Consider the following 19332-nt stretch of genomic DNA (forward strand, 5'->3'; position numbering starts at 1 on the left):
GGATGGCCACACTGGGTCATTTCTCTCCTCTGTGTGCTGCGGGTAACACTTGAAGATATGGAAAGTTTACCCAACTCTTAAGGCTGCACCTAGGTGAGATTGTCACAGGACCGCCAGATACCTAAGCACAGGGCGAGGAATGCAGACAGGTCCATGTCATTATCAGCTCCACGTCTGACTATTCCCCCAGCCATTCAGAGTATCTGCAGTGTTTGCCTTCACCTTACTCACTCCATGTAAATATTAACAGGTGCCCCCATTGCATCGGCTGGGGGGGTGGGAAATGAAAATCAGGGACGCGCAATGTAACGCTGGCATAAGATGATGTCAGCTTGGCATATCTTTGCTTTGAATGATGTGAATCCCCCATAACTATGTCGTTATGGCGGGATATCTCCAAATCAAGCAGTGAGATCATTAATGCATCAAACATTTTAAAAGAACCTTGATGTACAATAACAAATTGTATTGTGGTACCGTGTTAGCCAGAAAAATCGACGTGAATACTTTTCTGCCCAATGATGACAGAAGTATTCTGGGAGTGATACCTTTATTTGCTAACCAGAAAAGAATATGTTTGCAAGCTTTCAGAGCACAGAGGCTCCTTCTTCAGGCAAGATTACAGATCTACAGAACTTCTGTAATCTTGCCTGAAGAAGGAGCCTCTGTGCTCTGAAAGCTTGCAAACATATTATTTTCTGGTTAGCCAATAAAGGTATCACTCCCAGAATACTTCTGTCATCGTTGGGCAGAAAAGTATTCACATCGATAAAAGAACCTTGCAAGTGTATTTTTTAAAATCATAATCGTAAGTACCATTTTGCACATACAGCTCCTTTGCAGATCTATGTGTTGCCATGGTGACAGAGTACAAATAAACCAATGTGTAGTCTGGTCCCGCACTCATTTTTGCACTTGATTGCAAATATGTAAGCATAGCGCTCAGTGTCCGCTGCACTTTTGAGTTTTTACGTCATCAACGTGTCAGTTCCAGACATCCCCTTTAAGAGCAGTTTGTCAGAAAATGACAGTTTGGTTAAATCTGGTATTTATAATACATTTATTAAAAATACATTTATTTATATTTTTCATATTATTTATTGTTATAGCGCCATTTATTCCATGGCGCTTTACATGTAAGGAGGGGTATACATAATAAAAACAAGTACCATAATTGATATAAATATATTAAATAGCAAGAATGACACTGGGCACTAGAAGTAATAACTTATGCCCTCGTCAGGGCAGGATCATTGTGAGGGGAGGAGGTGAGCTGTGATATATCACCTACTGTGATTGGTAGATCCTGTGTTACCTGTCACTGTTAACCTGTCAGATGATAACGAGACTGCTGAAAAGCCATATGTACAGTATGAGACCTAGATCCTGTGTTACCGGTCATTGTTAACATGTCAGATGATAATGAGACTGCTGAAAAGTCATCTGTACATTATGAGACCCAGATCCTGTTACCTGTCAGATAACGAGACTGCTGAAAAGTCATCTGTACAGTACGAGACCTAGTATCCAGTGTGAAAGTTACTTTTTTTTTTTATACCAATTGTACATTTTTTTCTTTTAGTTTTTTCACAAAAAATACCTGGATTTAATAACTTTGATGACATTTCCTTTAATAGAGGATGCAATAGAATGCTAGGAAAATCCCCATCATAATAAAAATGAAAGACAAAACAAACACTGTTGGAATGAAACTGCATTTTACTGAGAAAAATGGTTTTGCTACAAATACATAATAAATTGTTGTAACTTCCAAAAAACAGTTATTTTCTCATCAAAACTTCTAGTATTCAGCATGTTCTGCAAAATAAAACAGGTAACAGAGACACAGTGTAAGAACTACACACAGACAGACAATATATTCACATGTGCAAGTCCTCCGTACATCCACACAATCTGGAGGATACAGGGCTCCGAAAAGAAGAATTTCTTGCAATATGCCCCCCCCCCCCCCCCTACACCCTCCCCTTTAAATACAGACACTCCCACCACCCACCCCTACCCCCACTCCCACCCCCAGCACCATAACCTGTAAAGATCGGGTGCATTAAAGTGACTTATCTGAATTACCACCACCGGCCTCCAGATACTGCTCCGCAGAGCGAGAGGGAAAGATTTGGATTTACACTTGGTCGCTGACCGATCAAATCTACTGGCGGTAATGAAAGGGTTAAAAAAATAATAACAATAAGTCGTCTGGTTACATTCACATACACAGAATTTGGAAACTGTCACTTAAGTCACCAATCCGTGTCGGATCGGCATCTACCCTATAAGTTCCTCCACCCCCCCGTCCCCCCCTTTAAAAGTGTTTTTTAATCCTAAATCGAAAAACGGAGGGCTTTTTATCCCTACTGGGCTAGGTTGACGGCCTCCTCTGCAGAGGGGGTCGGTTTCCTAGGTAAAGAGCGTGCACTTGCAAGCTAGGCGGCGATGCTGTGCAGCGATAATTCACACTGGGGTTGTGGCACCGAATCCCTATATTCTTGGGGGTCCTAAGGGGAGACCAAAATCGATAATAACAGCAAAGCTTATAATATATTATTATTATTTTTTTTTAATGGGGAAAAGAATTGTCTTTTTTCCCCGATTGTACGCGCCTGAAGTGGCCGCCGTTTGTGAATGTGCCCAGATTCAGAACGAGTGGTCCCTTACAACCTTTGGCTAACCAGCAAATTAAATCAAGTCCCTGCCCGATAATGTATTATTTATTCCCCCCCCCCCCCTTTAGTAAAAGAAATGACCACGGACAGATCGAGAACAGCAGAGGACCCACGGCGATGGTGATAATACGTATTTGCATTGTTCTGTTGAGGTAAGAGATTGTTTCTGTGCCCGGACTGTACCGTTCTCTCGGGTGTAGGAAGGCCGAAAAATTGGCCTCTTACCTTTTGCAAAAGTGAAGTTAACACCCATAAAAAAAAGAAGGCTGTATAATACTACTACAGATAAGACATTTACGCAAAGTTTTTTGTGGGAGGGAAACAAAATTAACCCCTGCGTACCTGTAAACAATAAATGGAAATAGGGTAAAAAGGTGATAAAACTTTTCCATGCTAGCTCCGCTGCCCTCTATGGACGGCGAAGGGTACTACATGGAGAGATGTTAGTGCAAATATGAAGGTTGGGATGGAGCACAGGACAGAGAGGAACCAAAGCAGAACTCTGCCTCAACTTACACAACCCCATCTGTTTACTTTCGTTATCTAGTAAGGATTTGAAATGTTTTTTTTTTTTTTTTTTTATTTATTTAGGTCCAAAGGTGCTTATTAGGGTTAGTGCAAGCCGATTCGGTGGTTGAGGTGTGATACATCAGACCAGCTAATCCAAAAGAAGAGCTGTGCATGCAGCAGTGGTCCTGCAAATTGATTTGCATCATTCAGATGGCAGCTATTCCATGCACGCTCACCTGCGCTGAGCATGCACGTACATCTGTGTATCGCTGCCCAGGAGGCCATCGTACACATTAGGCCGGCGTCACACTTGCGAGTTTTACGGACGTAAGAGCGCAGAATCTACGTCCGTAAAACTCGCAAAAAATACGGCACAATTATTCTCTATGCCCCTGCTCCTATTTGCCGTATTTTACTGATCAGTATTATACGGCTTTCTACGGCCGTACAAAATCGCAGCATGCTGCGTTTGTCACCGTACTGCGCAAGAAATACGCCAATGAAAGTCTATGGAAGCGTGAAAAATACGGATTACACACGGACAAGCAGTGTGACTTGCGAGAAATACGCAGCGGTGTTAGAGAGAAAAGCCGGTAATTCAGTGCGGTGTACAGTAAAATCACACTGACAGCTTACAGTCCAATAGGTAGAATAAATGTGTACACATAGAATAGGTATATATATATATATATATATATATATATATATATATATATATATATATATATATATATATATATATATATGTGTCAGTGAGACACATATATGTATATATATTAATATTTATTCCAGCGCTATACAGCTTGAAAGCCGGTAATTCAATTACCGGCTTTTTCTTTCTCCTTCCTAAAACCCGACATGATTTGAGACATGGTTTACATACAGTAAACCATGTCTTCTCTCCATTTTTTTTGCAGATTCCACACTACTAATGTCAGTAGTGTGTATCTGCAAAATTTGGCCGTTCTAGCTCTTAAAATAAAGGGTTAAATGGCGGAAAAAATTGGCGTGGGCTCCCGCGCAATTTTCTCCGCCAGAGTAGTAAAGCCAGTGACTGAGGGCAGATATTAATAGCCTGGAGAGGGTCCACGGTTATTGGCCCCCCACTGGCTAAAAATATCTGCCCCCAGCCACCCCAGAAAAGGCACATCTGGAAGATGCGCCTATTCTGGCACTTGGCCACTCTCTTCCCATTCCCGTGTAGCGGTGGGATATGGGGTAATGAAGGGTTAATGCCACCTTGCTATTGTAAGGTGACATTAAGCCTAATTAATAATGGAGAGGCGTCAATTATGACACCTATCCATTATTAATCCAATTGTAGTGAAGGGTTAAATAAAACACAAACACATTATTTAAAATTATTTAAATGAAATAAAAACAATGGGTGTTGCAGTATTTTATTCAACGCCCAATCCAGTCACTGAAGACCCTCGTTCTGTGAGTAAAAAAACATAATAAACCAACAATATACTTACCCTCCGCAGATCTGTAACGTCCAACGATGTAAATCCTTCTGAATGGGTTAAAACATTTTGCAGCAAGGAGCTGTGCTAATGCAGGCTGCTCCTCGCTGCAAAACCCCAGGGAATGAGGCTAAAAATAGATCAATGATCTATATTTAGCTTCATTTGCGGTGAGGCGCCCTCTGCTGGCTGTTCATAGATCGTGGGAAATTACCTAGAAAGCTCCCTGGCTTTCTAGGTAATTTCCCACGATCTATAAACAGCCAGCAGAGGGCGCCTCACCGCAAATGAAGCTAAATATAGATCATTGATCTATTTTTAGCCTCATTCCCTGGGGTTTTGCAGCGAGGAGCAGCCTGCATTAGCACAGCTCCTTGCTGCAAAATGTTTTAACCCCTTCAGAAGGATTTACATCGTTGGACGTTACAGATCTGCGGAGGGTAAGTATATTGTTGGTTTATTATATTTTTTTTACTCACAGAACGAGGGTCTTCAGTGACTGGATTGGGCGTTGAATAAAATACTGCAACACCCATTGTTTTTATTTCATTTAAATAATTTTAAATAATGTGTTTGTGTTTTATTTAACCCTTCACTACAATTGGATTAATAATGGATAGGTGTCATAATTGACGCCTCTCCATTATTAATTAGGCTTAATGTCACCTTACAATAGCAAGGTGGCATTAACCCTTCATTACCCCATATCCCACCGCTACACGGGAATGGGAAGAGAGTGGCCAAGTGCCAGAATAGGCGCATCTTCCAGATGTGCCTTTTCTGGGGTGGCTGGGGGCAGATATTTTTAGCCAGGGGGGGGCCAATAACCGTGGACCCTCTCCAGGCTATTAATATCTGCCCTCAGTCACTGGCTTTACTACTCTGGCGGAGAAAATTGCGCGGGAGCCCACGCCAATTTTTTCCGCCATTTAACCCTTTATTTTAAGAGCTAGAACGGCCAAATTTTGCAGATACACACTACTGACATTAGTAGTGTGGAATCTGCAAAAAAAATGGAGAGAAGACATGGTTTACTGTATGTAAACCATGTCTCAAATCATGTCGGGTTTTAGGAAGGAGAAAGAAAAAGCCAGTAATTGAATTACCGGCTTCCAAGCTGTATAGCGCTGGAATAAATATTAATATATATACATATATGTGTCTCACTGACAAAATATATATATATATATATATATATATATATATATATATATATATATATATATATATATATATATATATACCTATTCTATGTGTACACATTTATTCTACCTATTCTACTGTAAGCTGTCAGTGTGATTTTACTGTACACCGCACTGAATTACCGGCTTTTCTCTCTGGTTTTGCTAGCCTGCGAGAAAACCACGCAGTACGGATGCCATACGGATTACATACGGAGGATGCCATGCGCAAAAAACGCTGACACACCCTGCCTACGGAGGAGCTACGGACCACTTTTTTCGGGACTTTTCAGCGTATTACGGCCGTAATATACGGACCGTATTGTTTTACGCTGTGTGTGACGCCGGCCTTAGATGGACGGCGGGTGGTAACGAATTGCTGACTTTTCTCTTGGGCTACATAGATTGCTCTATGCCGTTGCAGGCGAATGAGGCCGCAACGTGCATTTCTTCCAAATACCAATAGTCCTAGAAATGTAATGACCTATGGAGAAGCGCGATCAATCCTCTATCCCGGTGTGAAAAAAACCCCAACGTGCTTCTCTATGAAAAGACAGCGACGTAAGAAACGTGCAAACATCAATATCTCAATAATCCTGGAATAAAATATAAAAGAAAGTGAACATTCTGCTAAAGCCACAGGTCTAATAAAAAAAAAAACAGACAGAAAAAAGGAGGCTTCAGCCGTGCTTGTAAAAGGGGATCACATGTAATCTTCTTATACATCTGGTTTGAGTTCCATGACATTTTCTAAAATGATTGCGAATGACGAGTGACACTTTGTCAAGACTGGAAAACGAGGTTAGAAAGAAAGCAAAACTTTTTGGGATGTTAGATGGTGACCCCCTTCCAGTCCTTGGACTATAGGATAACCTGATGTCCATAGAAATCGATGGGAATTAAAGAGATTTCCACACGCTCTCATATAACCGTCTCACCATGGAGGATATCTGGAGTTAATTGTTTAGTTTTTTTTTCTTTATTACATAGTCTAGTAATGAATGGGCTGCAAGAAGTCTCAGACATAAACGAAGCGTCCAATCCATGTCTAGTCATCCATAGCTGACCCATTAACATCAATGGAAAGAAGCATAGCGCAGGGGTCTCTGCTCCTGAAATGACTAACTGGTCCTTAAATCAGCATCCTCCCTTTGAGCTGGTGATGAAAATGGGATGGGTTTAAAGGAGAATTACCACCTTAAGACTGGTCTCGCCGAGAGGGTCAGCACAGAATAGGGGTCTCACTGCGGGGCAGGAATAGACGAATGGTCATACATGTGCACAGCTCTCTGTATTCACTTCTATGGGAGTTACAGGCAGGTAGATCGGGGATGGAGGGTCCTACATTTTGGAGATCAGACCTATCAGACACTTATGACATGTTCATGATGGGAGCCATGTAGAGGGCCTCCTACCTGCTTTCTGATTAGTAGACTCGTGGCAGCGTCATGGCGTATCAATGATGGGCCTACAAATCAAAGTTTGGGGGTTTGCAAGGATCAGATCTGACAGATGTTGAATCAGGTCCTTGCGATTCACTCATCTCTGCTAAGGGTGCAGATGGCCGTATAAATCTCATCGAAATCTGCCCACAGTACACCGACTGGCCGGTGGCTCTGCCGAGCCTTACAGCTGCCTAGAAATAGGCCGCCGGCCAGTCATTGTATTGCTGCCAGATTTATGGGGCCATCTGACTGCACCCTAAAATATATTTTTGCAAGATTCCGGCTTATTTAAACCAGTTGGATCTACCATGAAAGAGGGGGGCAATACTATAGTAAAACGGTCCTATATAATATAAAAAAAAAAAAAACTTATACATACCATAAAGAAACAAAAAAACAGACACATGGTAATCCAGGGCTCCTTATAGTACCAGATTCAACCCTACCTATGCTAAAGCTGACCGAAGAAATAAAATCAGAGATCTTCGGTTCCAGAAAAATACTATTACTAATCCAAACACGGACGCCATGAAGAGTAAAGGGATTTCCTTACTTTTATATTATACACTAGAAAATAGCACAGCTTCACATGAATGCATTAAAAATGCCAAAAAAAGGCGCTTTTTTCTTTTTTTTTTTTAAAAGCCAGTAAAAAATAAAATGTGTTCACCCTTTATTCTCTGTGTAACCGTGTGCTAAAGCGCTGCAGGAGTTACGTCCCCAACGTCGGGGCATCAGAGGGATATATTTCTGCACGTAGTAATTGAAAAGATTTCTCTGTATAGATTTTACTTTATTATTCCCCCCCGAATGCCTTACTATTCGCTTATATTATCACTTTTGTAAGGCACCAGTACGTGACTCCCTCCTGTTATTCTTTCCCTTAAATTTTAGGAGAATAAATAAACATGGCCGCTTCCTCCTTCCAAAAAGCCGTGCCACTTTTGTCTATAGGCTGTGACTGGTATTGCAGCTACATCCCGCAATAGTCCAGGGGCTGTAATACCACACTAATCCTATGGGTGGCAGTGTTTCTGGAAAGAATGATTCCTGCAGAGCTCTAGCGAGTTTCCCACATTTCACCCCGAACCATGAGTAGATCACCCAGAGAGAAAAGGTGGCAGCTGCTATATCCCAAACATAAAGGGTAACTCTGCTGCTGGCTGAAAATCACACCTTAGTGTACGACAGGGAAAATCTTATCTAGGAACCCGCCACCATCTTTAACCTTGTACCCATGTGATCCTAGCAGTGAGCGGAGTGACACTTAATATTATTTATAGGATTCGGTCCAGGATCACCGATTAAGCCCAGACACAATGGTACGGCAGCTGCATCAAGGTGGAAGCTTCACAGAATTTGCTAATTGTATTCCCTGCCAGAATCCAATCAGAAACAAAATTTTGGAAAGAATTACAAGCCCCTTCTCCGACTCATTTAATTGTATTGTTTAATCAGACCCGACAGGCGAGTCTGTTGCTTTATTACACGGCTACAGGCCCAGACTCAAAACAGCACAAAAAGCTATGCCAATTGGCTACTAGTAGTCGCCCTGGTGGTCCGAGTTATACATGAGGGGCGCGATCCACAGGGCGGTGATTGACAAGCTGCAGTGTTTGCACGTATACTTGAAAAAAAAAAAAAAAAAAAATGCTCTCAGGTTTATTTTTTTCTCCCAGCGCACTTTTTTAGTTTGTACCTGGATTAATGAACTTTATTGCTCCGATGCATCTAAAAGAAAAAGCGACTTTCCACAAACAGCAGATACGCAAGCCGATGTATCTCCTACTCATTACTGCCGTCTAGAAGCATCGGAGCAATACAAAGCCTTGCAAACGTGTACATACTCTGTAAGCAGCAGGACCTCCTATGAAGTCTAATCACTTATACCCCTATTTATACAATAAATATGTAAACTTGGAAAAAACAAAAATCACAAATGACCTAAATAACTACGGATTTATTCTGTTTCTACAGGTTAATTTTGTTTTTTTCTTGATCCCGCTGGATAAAATACTAAGAACTGGTAATACTGACATCTTGTACATCTCCGATGTCCCATCCCCTGCAATGCCTTAATCATGGCTACTGCCTACTACGCCCCGTCAATGTCGATAGCCGGTCAGCGGGAAAACATTTCTTGCGGCTTGGGAAACACAGGCAAAGCCTAAATGGCAGCCATTCGCTGCGGAGGCCTAGCGCCCATCCCGTCTGATTTTGTTAAATACTACAATTTTGGGTATTCTTCCTAGAAGTGTTTTCACAGTATATATTCAGTACATGGACGATGGATCAAAAGGGAAAAAAAAAAAAAAAGAAAAGCTATAAGGGGGTATTTGGTCAGCACCTGGCGCGCCCGCTTCCCTATCAGATTGCACTGAGACACAAATCCGGCCTAACAATTGAACTTAGCAATTCCTAAAAGATTCCACCTTACTAATAAAAACACTAATAGAGAAAGGCATGGGGGAAAGGAAAATGTGATTAGCTAGTTTTGGAAGGAATGTACAAGCCTCGGTCGTGGGCGACAACACCGAGAAGGGAAACCTTTAGTTCTCGGACAGCGACAGAGCGAGGGCCGCTTGTAACGCTGCTTCTTCATCGATGCTGTAATCCTGGAAAACAGAGACCCGAAAATATAGGTGAGACCAGAGAGGGGGGCATTAAGACAATATTAAATCCTTACACCTTACTAAATAATGTTAATTAAAATTTCCTCCCATATCATTTCATCTTGACACAAAGCTCACTTCCAGCCTGTATTACTGGGAGAGACACACAGACGTCACATCCAGCCTATATTACTGGGAGAGACACTGAGCTCACATCCAGCCTATATTACTAGGAGAGACACAGAGCTCACATCCAGCCTATATTACTGGGAGAGACACACAGATCTCACATCCAGCCTATATTACTGGGAGAGACAGACCTACATCACATCCAGCCTATATTACTGGGAGAGACACACAGATCTCACATCCAGCCTATATTACTGGGAGAGACACACAGACCTCACATCCAGCCTATATTACTGGGAGAGACACAGACCTCACATCCAGCCTATATTACTGGGAGACACGGGTCTGCAAGGGAAAAGCCAGTAACTTGTTCTCCTTGCTCGTGAGCATACATACCACAAATGTGTCGTACGAGAATTTATGCCGGTGAAGGAGGTGCTGAAGAAAATTGGCACTCTTATAGCTGGGATCCCCCCATGGCATTGCTGAACAAATAGGGCAAACCTAAAGGCATAAAAATAAAAAGTGCAGTTACTGCAGCAGTCATAAACAGAGCTGTAATCATGTTAAATCCAATGTACTGAATCACATACAGTTTTATGTTCTGAATAATTAAACAGGCAATTATAATAAGACGCTCCAGTTTTTATCCAATCATTGGGAATACTTAAAACACAAGATCACATAAAAGAAAAAAATCCCCACCCCCCAACGATCAGTTGCTCTAAGGGTGTGTGATGCTGGGACCCTCGGTGACTAGTTGCAGTAATATGAAGCATTGCTCCGTGCCCACCGGCATCCACAGACTTGCCCTATACAAACACCATGTCCTCCAGAGCCAGAGATGTTCTTTATAGCACCTCCTTGGCTAACAAAGGAGGGTCCTGAATGGGGGCAATTCTTTTAAGAGGGATCTAATTATTAATTTTTAAATCAATAGATTTTGCAATTTGCTTGAGAAAGAAGCATGGCCGACGCATTTACAGCTTCACTTTCTTGCAGGATGAGGAGGTGCATATCTATGAGCAGAGGGAACCAGATGAAGAAAATTAGGCAACCGCTGATGGTTTATTTGTCTTGAAGTTGGGTTATATCAGTGGTCTTGGAGCCGGATTACAAAACGTCTTTATTTTTGTGTGCACTTTGATCTGCATCACACAGGACGTGTCTGAGCAAAAGCAGAAGTGTCTGAGAGATGGGAAAACATGGGCCTTAGGTTGCAAAGTGGCGCAAATACATGAGATTCTGCAGATACATGCAGAATAAAGTACTGGTACGCTCTGTTTCTAACCATAAGGGCACCTTGTAACTTTTAACCTAATATTTCCCGTCGTCTCCGACTTACCACTTTGTTGGGGTCACTTCTATGGTTCTCCATGCAGTGTTTCACAAGTTCTTGTTGGTCCAGGTTTCGGGCTCCACAATATGGACACACGAACGTGGAACGGTTTGGAATATTACTAAGAAAAGAAAAAAGTTACAGCGGGTGCTGCGTTACTCTCCAGATAAAAAGAAGACATAATTGTCGATATCCAGCTGCCTGAAACTTTTTATGGTCTGAAAATGGTGACTTGTTTGCAAGGTAGCTGGATGCCCAACTCAATCCATTACCAAAGCCAGACCCCTTGTCCATCTTTTAAAATACAGTACGTGGATATATTCCTAATAATCAGTTACCCAGACGGCGTGATAAAGCCGGCCAGAAAACGATGGGAGGGATTACCTGGGAATAGGCTGAGATGTTGGGACTACAGGAACAAACTTTGGACAGTTGGCCATCTGTTCTTGGACTTTGGCACATGAAGAAATGTGAGATCGCATCTTTGCGAGGGTCACCTGTAAGGAAAAAAAAACAAAAAAAACAACACACGTCTTAACTTTTTTTTATTCCACATTTAAAAAGCCGTAAATTTTTTTTTTTCCATTGACGTAAAAGTATCACAGCCATTTTTGTATTTTTATATATTTTTTTTTAAATGGCGCCCATATATTAATGTTATATAACATTTATTAGATTTTTTTCGGTGATGGTGGAAGTATAAAAAACACAGTAAGGCTATGTTCATATGTTGCGTTTTTGCAGCTTTTATTAGTGCAAATTTTAAAAAGTGTTTAAAATTTTTACCAAAAGTAGGTTTTGCTGCGTTTTTTATGGGTTTTTGTCAGGGTACATCTGTCTTTTGTGCATGCTGATGAAGATTAGTGCATAAAAAAAAAAACCTAATTCAACTTTATCAGGTTTTGGCACCAAAAACGTAGCAAAAACCGATAACTGCATTTTTTTCCGTGTTTTTTTGCAATACCTATTTCTTTCAATGGATGATGAACTGGGGGAAAAAAGAAAAAGAAAAACCCTGCAAAAATGCAACGTGTCAACATAGCCTAATTATGCTATTGTTTTTCATTTTTAATGGATTTATCGTGCGTCATAAATGACTGATTTCTAGTCATAAGACTTATCACTTTTTATGAGGTTTACTCTGTGGGATACAAGTGGTGATTCCTATTAAATGTATTTTTTAGTTATTAGTTTATCAGGGGAAAAAAGTCGTAATTTTTTTTAAACATTTTCCCTAGGCCCCAGTAGAAGACTTGGACATGCCATATTCTCATATAATTCACTGCAATATTCCTGTTTTACGCCGGTCACTGTAGACTCTAATATACGATCATACATGACAGACCCCCGAGGTGGTTAGGGGTCATGGCGTGCTCTCTTCCTCTAACCGTTTAGCTGCTGCACTCAACATTAATCGTGCCATCTGAGGGGTTATATGGCTGTAAATGGAGTTAGCCTAACGGCCAGGATCAGAGCTAAGTGCACACGTAGGAAATGTGGTGCAGAATTTTCTGCACTAAATCTGCATCTCCTGGCAGAATCCACAGGTGCGTTTTTGATGCGGTTTTTATGCAGTTTTTACCACTGCGGATTTCTATTAATGGAGGGGTGCAGAAACGCACAAAAGAAGTGACATGCACTTCTTTGAAATCTGCAGCGTTTCTGCGTGGATTTTTCTGCACAGCTTTTTTTTTTTCTCACATTGATTTACATTGTACTGTAAATCACAGATCAGATCTGCAGGAGAAAAATCTGCTGCAGATCTGCACTAAATCTGCATCGCGTGCACATACCCTCAGGCAGGGGGTGACAATAATTTGCTACAGACACAAGGACCCTTTATGACTTACCTTCTTACTGCAGCCTCTGCAGGGGGCCTTGTAGGAGGAGAGCTGTTTGTCTACATGGGAGGCCTTCTCCACCTTCTTTGGGTCAAACGGCATACGACACAGTGGGCACAGAGGAGAGGGGACCTGGAGACATGGCTGCAGGCACTCGCCGCAAAACCTGGAAGAAGACAGGGTGCTTTTTTTTTTGTTGCAGTTTGAAGATAGCGGAACGCTACCAGCAAAATGGAATAAATGAGAAAATAAAAAATGCAGGCGTGTGGGTGTTCGTTAACTCTTGCACTGCGCACCGAGAAGTTACACAGAGCATTACTGTCTCGTAGAGTGTCTCGATTCATCATGTCTGTGCCTCCGGCGCTCACTGTGTATGATTGAGGACTGTAATATTGTTCGTCTCGCTTTAAATTCTCAGAAATGCAGACTTTACGCTCGGCAGAAATGTAACTGGGGAAGACGGCATTCATCACCGGGCGGGTATAAAGCAATTATATTAGCATCGCCTCTGCAGAGATGTAATACAACACTCCTAACTCTCCGCGGTCTGCACCGACGTATCATCAGGGGCATAGAAGTAGAGGGGCGACCTCCTATCCAGACAAGATAGACCAGAACCTGCCTGTGATTCCTAAACCTGTGCACATCCAGTAGGGTGTTTATAACCATGCCCTGAAATCGGTAGCTGTTGTGAAACTACTACTGCCAGAATGCCCGGACAGCCAGCCGCTGCTCTAGCAATTCCCTGCATGTCAATGAATCTAGTCTAGCCTGCAATTTTTGGAAGACCGGCTGCGATCTTCAGCGATCGGGCTCACAGTGTCCAGTCTAGTTGTTGGGGTTACTCTGTGTGGACGTCATGTTCTCCTCCATGTCTGTAAGGACCTTGTGTCCTGGGCACAGCCATGGGGAACAGAAAAGGGCGAACTCCAAACTGTTCCCTTAAGGTGGAAGCTTTAATTGTCCACAATCTCTTGTGCTGAAGCATAGAGGGAACTGGCCGAGGCTGACCCTGATAACAAGCCCATAGTATTATCCCTCCTTCACCATCTGTACAGGGGGCACAATGCAGTCAGGGGGTAACGTCTCCTAGAAGCATCAAACGCAGACAGAGAAGTGTGATCCGTCACTGCACAGAACACGTCTCCTCCAGAGTCCAGTGGTGGTGTCATTACACCACTCCATCCGACGCTCTCCATTGTGCTTGGTGATGTACGGCTACATGCGACTACTCTGCCATGAAGCTCCTGGTGGGGGCGCAGTGTTTGTACTGATGTTATACCACAGGAGGTCTGCAGTTATGGGGTCATCAAAATTTTGGTGACCTTTCTGCCCTCTGCTCCTCAGCACTCGGCTCCTCGCTCTGTAATGTTATGGGGTCTCCACTTTGAGGAGCTGGAGTTTATATCCTTGGTAGAAGACAAATGACCGGAAGTTATACACCAGGGGTCAGGTTATACACTGGGAGAATGAAACGATTAATCTTCTCTCTGTATAGTGTAGATCTACATAGTTATGCAAAATGACATGCCCCCATTCCTCCTGCACAGGTACAGTCCCAGCCTAAAAAGCGATGTCTTATAAACCCCACTTATTCCCTAGCCACAGTACACTTGATAAATGAATGATAACGGGGGACTTTAATGCTGATGCTCCCACCGAAGTCCCAAAAGGGACCTGTACGAATGGAGTGGTAATAATGCACATGTGCAACCACCCCCAATCTAGACAGCAGTAGCCGCTCATCATCGGCGGGTGTCACCAACAATCGGACCCCCAGCAATCTTCTCGTCACCTATCCTGTGGATAAGGAACATATCTATATAGGACAACTGTGCCATTGTGTTTATGAAGCAGAGATCAGGATGCAGAGACCCAGAACTGTGCAGTGCGGGAGGCATCTGGTTACTGGTGGAAATTAGATTACAGATGATGACATATATGGATAGAAAGTGCGTTATTCTCACCAGTGACTGCACACAACGGAGACAAGCCGGGCAAAGCTAAAGGGACCCTCCAAAAAAGCATGAAAGGGTTTTTTTTTAGGCAATGATCCCAATATATTGTACAAACAATTGATATTCGGGGTGATATGGAACAATGCAGGAAACGGATCTCAAACCTACGACTCTGAGTTATACATTGTGTTGTGCTCCAGTGCTGAATTCTCAATTCTGCAGGTAGCAAGGATAAAACCTAGCAGCAATCCCCGCTTTTTGAGTTTCTGAACAAAGCTCTTGCAATTCTGGTCCTTGGAAAAGGTACAATCAGCTAATGTAGGAAAGACAAACCAAACTGCTGGGTATGACTGTCACAAACAATACGGCTATGTGCACACGTTGCGGATTAGACTGTGGAATTTACTGTGCAGATTCTGCATTTCTTGGCAGAAAACGCAGGTCAGAATCTGCGCCTTTTCTTCTTGCGAATTTTGTGCGTTTTTTGTGTGGATTTGCTGCGGATTCAGTGCGGATTTCATACGCTTTTTTTTTTTACCCCTGAGGATTTTTATTATGGAATGGGTGCAGAAACGCAGCAGATCCGCAAACAGAATTGACATGGTCCTTTTTTACATCTGCTGCATTTTCGGTGCAGAATTTTCCGCACCATCAGCACAGCATTTTTTCCCCATTGATTTACATTGTACTTTAAATCACTTGAGGATCTGCAGCATTTCTGCGCAGAAAAATCCACAATGTGTGCACATTCTAGAGATGCGCTCGTTAGGGTCTATAAGGGTATGTGCACACGTTGAGGATTTCCTGCGTTTTTTTCCCATGCACAAACGCTGATTTACAATACAATGAACTGATTTACAATACAATGTAAGTCAATAGGAAAAAACTGCTGTGCTAATGGTGCGGAAAAATCCGCATGGAAAACGCAGATTTAAAAAAGGACCATGTCAATTCTTTTTGCGGATCTGCAGCGTTTCTGAACCCATTCCATAATAGAAATCCTCACAAAATCCACAGCAAATCCGCAAAAAAAGCGCAGATTTGGACCTGCGTTTTCTACCAAGAAATGCAGAATCCGCACTGAAAATTCCACATTCTAATCCGCAAGGTGTGCATATAGCCTAACACAGGCTGTAACTCAGGATCAGTAATGTAATGTATGTACACAGTGACTGCACCAGCAGAATAGTGAGTGCAGCTCTGGAGTATAATACATGATGTAACTCAGGATCAGTAATGTAATGTATGTACACAGTGACTGCACCAGCAGAACAGTGAGTGCAGCTCTGGGGTATAATACAGGATGTAACTCAGGATCAGTAATATAATGTATGTACACAGTGACTGCACCAGCAGAATAGTGAGTGCAGCTCTGGAGTATAATACAGGATGTAACTCAGGATCAGTAATATAATGTATGTACACAGTGACTGCACCAGCAGAATAGTGAGTGCAGCTCTGCAGTATAATACAGGATGTAACTCAGGATCAGTAATGTAATGTATGTACACAGTGACTGCACCAGCAGAATAGTGAGTGCAGCTCTGGAGTATAATACAGGAGGTAACTCAGGATCAGTAATATAATGTATGTACACAGTGACTGCACCAGCAGAATAGTGAGTGCAGCTCTGGAGTATAATACAGGAGGTAACTCAGGATCAGTAATATAATGTATGTACACAGTGACTGCACCAGCAGAATAGTGAGTGCAACTCTGCAGTATAATACAGGATGTAACTCAGGATCAGTAATGTATGTACACAGTGACTGCACCAGCAGAATAGTGAGTGCAGCTCTGCAGTATAATACAGGATGTAACTCAGGATCAGTAATGTATGTACACAGTGACTGCACCAGCAGAATAGTGAGTGCAGCTCTGGAGTATAATACAGGATGTAACTCAGGATCAGGAATGTAATATATGTACACAGTGACTGCACCAGCAGAATAGTGAGTGCAGTTCTGGCGTATAATACAGGATGTAACTCAGGATCAGTAATGTATGTACACAGTGACTGCACCAGCAGAATAGTGAGTGCAGCTCTGGAGTATAATACAGGATGTAACTCAGGATCAGTAATGTAATATATGTACACAGTGACTCCACCAGCAGAATAGTGAGTGCAGTTCTGGGGTATAACACAGGATGTAACTCAGGATCAGTAATGTAATGTATGTACACAGTGACTGCACCAGCAGAATAGTGAGTGCAGCTCTGGGGTATAATACAGGATGTAACTCAGGATCAGTAATGTAATGTATGTACACAGTGACTGCACCAGCAGAATAGTGAGTGCAGCTCTGGGGTATAATACAGGATGTAATTCAGGATCAGTAATGTAATGTATGTACACAGTGACTGCACCAGCAGTGTAGTGAGTGCAGCTCTGGGGTATAATACAGCATGTAACTCAGGATCAGTAATGTAATGTATGTACACAGTGACTGCACCAGCAGAATAGTGAGTGCAGCTCTGGGGTATAATACAGGAGGTAACTCAGGATCAGTAATGTATGTACACAGTGACTGCACCAGCAGAATAGTGAGTGCAGCTCTGGAGTATAATACAGGATGTAACTCAGCATCAGTAATGTAATGTATGTACACAGTGACTGCACCAGCAGAATAGTGAGTGCAGCTCTGGGGTATAATACAGGATGTAACTCCGGATCAGTAATGTAATGTATGTACACAGTGACTGCACCAGCAGAATAGTGAGTGCAGCTCTGGGGTATAATACAGGATGTAACTCCGGATCAGTAATGCATTTGTAAAGATACAGTTTTCCATTATAACAAGGACCATATACCATCAGTGGAATAAGGGTACGCTCACACTAGCGTTGCGCCGCCCTGCGTCGGCGACGCGACGCATCGAAAAACGCGCGCGTTTTGCGACGCGTGCGTCGTTTTTGACCAAAATCGGACGCACAGAAAATGCAACTTGTAGCGTTTTCGTGCGTCCGACGCCAGCGTTGGAAACGACGCACACGGCGAATAACGCAAACAAAAAGACGCACGCGTCCCCTATGTTAAACATAGGGGCGCGTCGCCGCTGCGTCGCCGACGCAACAGCTGCGCAACGCTAATGTGAACTTAGGCTAAGGACACTTGTTGCTGTACATAGGGAGCTTGTATGTCACATGGCTGCAGATTTATAAGTTATGGGGAAACTGTAGACAAGAAATGGGACTGGCAGCTCCTCTGAGATCGTAGACTAAAGATACCAGAGGCGAAGATATAAAGCAAGAACACACTGCGCTGACACCATGCTGGATCAGGCTATATAAAACATAGCAGCTCACATATTGATAGCACTAAATTATTTACAGAAGTCATCAATTCTAATAACCTCCAGAGCTGAACTCCCCATTCAGCTGCATTGCCTGGGTCAGAGCCCGCCTGCACAATTTTCTGCCACTGTCCCATTCATCGTAAAGGCGTTTGCAAAAATCAATGCCCCGCTGCAGAGGATGGGCGGGCGGGACAAGGGGCCAAAGGCGTCCTCTCCTCCTTGTAAAGGGAGGGCTGCTGTATATAAAGGGGCTCCCCAAAACATGGAGGAGCTTGTCCATGGGATCTGATAAAGTGGACATCCCCTTTAAGTTTCCATCCTTGGGGTGTGTAATAATATGGGGGTCTCTGCCGCTGTATATAAGGCGCCCCCGGTGGTAGGCTGCCCCTCCCCCACCCCTTGTCCTCCATTACTCACGTGTGACCGCAGCTCCCGATGGCCACAGGCTTGTAATACACCTCCAGGCAGATGGGGCAGCCATACTGCGTCTCCAAGCTGTCGGACGACGGCGAGGACTGGCTCTGGTGGGTGTGGTGGTGCTGCTGCCGGTGCTGGGAGGACGAGGACACCAGACTACGGAACATTGCCATGACCGCGACACAAGCACCGTCACCTCCGCGGCTTCAGCAGGACATAAACACGGCGCGTCATCCCTGGGCGCCGCCGTGTGACGTCACCGGCGCGACCCGCGTCACCATGGAGACCCCGCAGGGCCCTGGAAACATTACAACCCCCTTATTTATGCGCGGTGCCCGCCAGAAGCGTGAAGCCCGCGGCCGTGTAATGCAAGGGAGCAAAATAATGCATCCAAAGGGGGAAATAAGAGGACGCCGGCTTCTCCTGAGGGCTAGGGCGCCATGTTAAGTGAGGGCAG

The 19332-nt window shown here is 43.3% G+C and overlaps 1 protein-coding gene across 1 annotated transcript; it reads right to left on the minus strand.

The window, feature by feature from the left end:
* Positions 1-6574: 6574 nt before the first annotated feature.
* RNF166 (ring finger protein 166) lies at positions 6575-19133 on the minus strand. Its single transcript, XM_069738918.1, has 6 exons — positions 18876-19133; positions 13214-13370; positions 11748-11860; positions 11370-11484; positions 10421-10528; positions 6575-9898 (listed from the first exon to the last, which is right to left on the minus strand). The coding sequence occupies exons 1-6, from the start codon at positions 19046-19048 to the stop codon at positions 9833-9835; spliced, it is 732 nt and encodes a 243-aa protein (XP_069595019.1). The 5' UTR covers positions 19049-19133; the 3' UTR covers positions 6575-9832.
* Positions 19134-19332: the final 199 nt, after the last annotated feature.

This window comes from Ranitomeya imitator, chromosome 9, assembly GCF_032444005.1.
Source record: "Ranitomeya imitator isolate aRanImi1 chromosome 9, aRanImi1.pri, whole genome shotgun sequence".
Taxonomy (NCBI): Eukaryota; Metazoa; Chordata; class Amphibia; order Anura; family Dendrobatidae; genus Ranitomeya; species Ranitomeya imitator.